This window comes from Thalassophryne amazonica, chromosome 9 (genome assembly GCF_902500255.1).
Source record: "Thalassophryne amazonica chromosome 9, fThaAma1.1, whole genome shotgun sequence".
NCBI classification, from domain to species: domain Eukaryota; kingdom Metazoa; phylum Chordata; class Actinopteri; order Batrachoidiformes; family Batrachoididae; genus Thalassophryne; species Thalassophryne amazonica.
The window spans coordinates 37443352-37449660 of NC_047111.1; the positions used below are offsets into that span (position 1 = coordinate 37443352).

Consider the following 6309-nt stretch of genomic DNA (forward strand, 5'->3'; position numbering starts at 1 on the left):
AAATGGACAAAGTGAACCCATTCCCGTTTGGTAGCGGACAATAATACTGTATTACACTGACTAGTAAGCGTCTACATTTCTTCATTGTAGGTTGTCCCATGTAACTTGGATGTACTAAAAAAATGGAAAATGGACTGATTAATTATTAATGATTAATTATAATCATTATTATCATGCCTTTGATTTTTGCATAGTACTGTGGACCTTTTATAATTATATGTAGATTTTAACACTCATTACTGCAGCCTCCCGTGGGACATTTATGAAAATAACATCTTGATTACACCCAAGCAACAGGCGGGGACGCGTTGTCACACGGGGCGGCAGACACTCACGTTCTGATATGGGCCGACCAAGAAGCGATCATGAACGTATCTCTCCACCAGACTGGTCTTCCCCACACTCTCCTTTCCCAGCATCACCACTTTGGTATCCACACGCATTCCACTCATCTTAATGGAGTTTAAAGAGGACCAGGATGGGACAGCAAACAGGAGGTTGGAGTGAACCAATCAAGCTGCCCTGTAAGAAGCAAAGACAAGATGTACAACAGAGAACTGACTAATGCAAATGGCATGAAAATGATGCCAAATTTACAGTATGGCTTTTTGGAATAATCTTAAAAGCATCACTCTGTCTCTGGAGGAAGTTAACCCATAAATCATCCTGTGATTACTTGCAGATCATTTTACTTCCTCTAAATGTATGACTGTTATCTGGTCTGTCTGCAGATATGTGATGACATTTTTAACAAAATTTGATAGAACCATTCTAATGAATCACTTCAGGGTTTTAGACAATTTCAGTTACTTGAGCATACAAATATCAAAAGTACTGACACGCGTGTGTAACTGATTATGAGAGCCAAGGTACCAATGGACACCCGGTCAAACACTCCAAAATTACAGTATTTACAGTACAACGACAGAACGGAGAAAAAAAAAAAATCAAAAGTTGCACACACAATGACAATAAAGCAGCAACAAAAACTTATCGCATTTATCAATTAAACACTTTATATCCCTCAGCCTTCGAAAACTTCCATGTTGAAATTTTCAAGTTATATTTGGACCAGAAAACCAAAAACTTATACGCTGACCAGCTATAATATTGTGACTAGCTGCCTAACAGTTTGTCCCTTGTCACATGCGAGCTACCTGCTCTGAGGTAAAGGATCCTTAAATATTTTCAGGTGTCTATATATGTTTTAAATAGAAAGGAGGTGCTGCAGTGCCTGCCGTCTATTGAAAGAGGGAGAGCAGGAGTGTCACACATGAACACTATTTAGACTGTGTGATGACAAATTAAGTTCAAATATGACTAAGTATGATGGAAATCATTATATTCTAAAACAAGCCATTTAAAACTGCAAGGATAAGTTTGCATTTTTGCAGCCCGAGTCATATCATATTAAAACATTTCTTCCAATCAAGCCTCTGAGCGCTCCACTCATCATCAATGACTGCTTTGTTTGCAAGAAATCACTTTTTGAAAGAATGAGAGCTGAACTGGCAGCTTGACAAAAATCCACTGTATTGGTAAATTGAATTTGCCAACAGAAATAACAGTAACCTATTTCATAAGCATCTGTACATTAGTACATTAGATTCAATAACAGCTGAAGAAATGGGGTTGGCTATGTGTATTGAGGGTTAGGATATCATTTTTCTAAAAATGCACAAAAATTCATGAAATATTACTATATTTATGAATGGTCACTGGGTTTGGGATGGCGGGACACTTGTTCATGATATGTTCCAGTCACCTCCAGATTTGTGTAACATCTTTGTGAAATTCTGGAAGGCAAGCACAGCATCACAGTTCCAATATGGTATGGGTCCACTTTTAGAAGTGGACAAACTTTGATAATGCACAGAACAACTTCACTATACATTTTAAACATCTGGAAAGTCACTGTAGGTACCCAACTCATTAGCATCCATTTGTGTGTGCGGTACGTGTGTGAGAGGAGGGAGAAGAAAGACTTTTCCTCACATGCAATGTATTTGCTAAAGGTGACTGCAGCACTCAGAGGCTGCACTACTATACTGCTTGAACATAAATAATTTTTCAAAAAGTGACTTAAATATTGCTCACAGGAGGGGAGTTCCTACAGAGATGCAAAATTCTTGGATTTGGGAATATCTAACATGAAACCCAAACCACACCACTATATAAAAAAAAAAAAACCTCAATTTTCGCATAATGTGACCCTTTTTTATTACCAAAATATCTGACAATCAATATTCTGTCAATGTACCAATAAAATCACTACAACTCTAGATGTTACTGTATAATAGTGGTACTTATGTTCAGTTTGGAATTACAGTATTTAAAGTTTATTTTATACATTTTAACAATTAAGAGTAAATGTCATAAAGAATGAAAAAAAAGAATTCTACATGTAGTCTATGATGCCACTTTCAAATTTGATTTCTTAGAACTATAATTTATTTTTAGTATGCATCCTACAGTTGTGGTCAGAATGACCAATGCCCCTATATTTTAAGCACACATTTTAAAATATGCTGAGAAAAATAAAAACAAACTACTTATGAATAATGAAATAAAAAAAAAAAAATCCAGTTACTGAACATAAACAACAACAAATGCCTTATGAAGAGAAATTAAAATACAGATATAAAATGTATTCTGGACACTGTTACTGGCACCCTTCTGTGAATTTACAGTAAATCATTACTTTCATGCTGGGTTTTCTTTGCAGAAGTCAGTGGATGGGCACATTAACATTTCCAAATCACTATATGTGTGTGTGTGTGTGTGTGTGTGTGTCTTGAACTTCATTCACATCAATCCTTACAAATCAAACAGTATGGGAATGCGCAGGATGTCTGTCAAGAGTAGGGAGTTTTCAAAAACTGAGTGACATTAAGACACGTATGACCACCCTGAAATAATGTTATAGGCTTCTGTGGTTGTGACTGGAAAAGCTGTACATAGTGCTGCTGGAGTGGGAAACAGACATGCTTCAAAAGAAGACACGACATCTCCTGCAGCCTAGTTTTGATCAGTTTTCTTGTGTGAAACGCTTTCTTTGGCTCTCACTCGTCAAAGGGTACCAATCATTTTGTCCATCATACATTTTATGTCAGATTTTTTTTTCCAATTTCAAAAAAATTTGGTTTTATTGCTTCTGCTCAATAACTTTGAAATATATATTTTTAAATATTTTCAAAACATAAAACTGGTTTGTTTGTATTTAGTTCTTAACATATGTTAAAATGCTGTAATAAGCCGTGTAGATTATTTTAAAATAAACAAAACAGCCTCCTCTCATCTTCAACGAAGATTGGTTGGCTTTATTTGGTAAAATTCAATGATACATTGTATACATGTACATAAAACTTCACAAGGATAACAGAAAAAAAGTGGCAAGTACCCTTATTTCCATGTAAATAAAAAAAAAAGACTAGCCAACATGACTAGGGGTAAATAAAAGAACTAGATTCTGTAACGTAGACTGGAAACTTTATCTTTAAACAAAACAAACTGATTTTGGTAACCTGTGAGAAACACGACGTCACTATCTTGTGTCGTCCTTTTACTTTAATGTTATTATTGTATCACATGTTGCTATTCTGGTGTTTTACTCATAAACAAACATGACACAGGCAAATTAGCAGGTTGCTGCTGCTAATCTCGACTAGCTCACGTCACCGCCATAATAAAGATTTGAAATCTCACCTGGAATTTATCTGGATCTAAAGTCTTGCCAGCATCTGGTCCTACTTCGTTAGCTGGAGCCCAACCGGGACGCGCACTAAACCCGTTCAGGAGTCCAGATACACACAGAGCTGTTACTCATATCTGCCTGGCAACGGCTAGCTTAGTTAGCTCAGTACGGCAGCCTGTCGGCTAACGCAGCTCTCACACACTGACATGACTTCACAGGCTCTCGGAAAGAGAAAAGTCCACCTACGAACACACAGAGAAGGTGGGTGGCGAAGAGAAAGAAAAGAAAAACGCAAAGCGCAGCTCTTGACGCGCGCGCACGCCGCTGAGGACTGAACCGAGTGTTTGTGGAACCACAGAACCGCGTTTATGCTGCCTTCACGGCATGTGGTAGTCGGAAATTACGTTTGGAATCCGAAGTGATATTACAAATGCGATTTAATTATTTTTAGCTAATTATTTACCTTTGTCTGTGATATATTTGCATTCTCAATATATTAGATAGGGTTGTCATCGTTATGATGTTTGCAAAGACCTCTGCAATTCCATCTTGGTCACCATCAGAGAGCAGCTGTAATAACTTATGTGCAGGGCCGTCATAACAGGGTAGGTAAAGTTGGCAGTTGCCTAGGGGCCCTAGCAGGAAAGTATTTTTGTTGTAACATAAACCGTTTTGTGTTTTTGATCTTTATATGTATGCAGAGATTACACCTGGTGGGGTATGTAGGATCCCACTCGTGTCTTTTTTCCTGAGGCCCCCATTGTCCCTTGAAACACTTGTTTATGTGTTCCTTGTAAAGACAACAACAAACTTTGAATATGTTACTGCGGGCATCCACATTATTTTCCATGCTCCTTGCATGGTTTTCAGAACTCAAAAGTTTCCAACTTAGATTTTCCATTTTTACCATCATCCTAAATGCAGCATTATTGGTGGTTTGCAAACAGGTGGTGCATTACCGTCACAAATGGGGTAGAAGGGAACTGCAGTACCCTTGTCTCTCAGAACAATATGGGAAACAAGACCAAACTACTACACTACTGCAATGGCGGAGGTTTCTGCCCTGCAACCACTCCAATCACCAGCTCCTGAACCAACTGGCAGTTGTTCACTGCAATTGTTTCAGCCTCTGGGTTCACCAATCACAAGAACTGATCCACCACCAGATCTACAAAATAAGGTAACACAACATAATGTTCGGGTCCACTACCACTCAGTCGCCAGCTCCTGATTCAACAGCTGCCACCATTAAGCTGTCTAGAGCATGTTCCAGTCCTAGACCTCCCTCCACTTGGGTCATCGCTCAGCTTCCAGACTTACTCTGAAGTGTACCCCGCCTCTTGTCCTATGTATGCTGGGATAGGGCCCAGCCCCCAGTGAATCTCAATTGGAGTAATCAGGTATAGACTTATTGGAGAATTACATTGTAGAACCTTCAGTTAAAACAAAGAATGTCTGTATATTGTGGATTAGAAAAGATCCAAAATAAATTTGAAGTTGTGCACCCAATTAGTTTTTTTAAGTCGTTAATGATGTATGCTGTACAATCACTCCACCCTGGCAAAAGAACAGTTCAAAGACATTATAAGCCCAAACTTACCATGACATTCATGCCCATGATGAGTGTATGTAAACGTCCAACCAGAACTGTAAAGGCGTGTCCATCCCAACCAGCATATTTAGATAATTAAAAAACAATGAATGCTATGATATTCTAACACACCAAACTGAAAGAACTTATGAGGACAAACCACACTGCAGCTGGTGAACTTTAACAGATTACTCCTATGTAATATTCCATAGATGTGTCTACCACCTGCTGGATGGTTAGTGGGTTAAATGCTGGATCAATTATCAGGACAACTTCTGGCTCAAACTATTCTTTGTCAGTCTCAGATTCCAGGTCCTTGCAGAAATTTACATGATATGCTATAGTGCTTGGAGCATTGCTTTGAAATTGTTTTATTGAGGGGGCATCAACTATTTTGTCAAGCAGGCTGTTCCATGGGTCCACAGTCATATGAAAGAACAAAAACATCCTTATATTCAGTATAGGTCGATCCTTGAAAGGTTTATAGGAGGATCCTGTCATTTTTAATGTTATAATTCAGCAAATACTCTGTGACCTTGCCATCATGTCTTTCCCATAGTGATTTAGTAAGTCTCAATCATATTATAAAATAAAAATGCAACAACCTTGTACTGTTACACCAAGATGTGTTCGCAGGAAGATTTGGGGGGGGGGGGAACAAAAACAACAAAAAAAAGGTTGGTATTCATAGAGTCTAAGAATCCCCTCAGAGAACTAACTTTGCTCAAAAACCTCTAGCTAGGAGTCTTCGCTAGTGATCATAGAGCAACTCTGAGCAAGAATTATTTTGGGTGGGGTGGGTGATCCCACTGCTTGAGCCCCTCGTAACAGATTACCAGTGAAACTTGCAAATGCTTTTGCATGTACTCTCATCCATTACTTTAAAATAGACCTATTTTTGCTCGTTTTACCCCAATCTCTTTGCTGCATTTAAAGGAAATTGGTAACTATTTAATTGCAATGTTAGAAGAAAAAGAAAATCCATTTCCCCATGTCTGGGCATTTGTTCCAGATTTTTCAAAGA

The 6309-nt window shown here is 38.2% G+C and overlaps 1 protein-coding gene across 1 annotated transcript in view; it reads right to left on the minus strand.

The window, feature by feature from the left end:
* Positions 1-4025, minus strand: part of rab24 (RAB24, member RAS oncogene family) — a 30089-nt gene extending 26064 nt beyond the window's left edge. Inside the window, exons 1-2 of the mRNA XM_034177888.1 lie at positions 3706-4025; positions 336-522 (exon numbers count right to left, since the gene is read on the minus strand). Coding sequence (XP_034033779.1) covers positions 336-452 — 117 coding nt within the window. The 5' untranslated portion in view covers positions 453-522; positions 3706-4025. The remainder of the gene's footprint in view (positions 1-335; positions 523-3705) is intronic.
* Positions 4026-6309: the final 2284 nt, after the last annotated feature.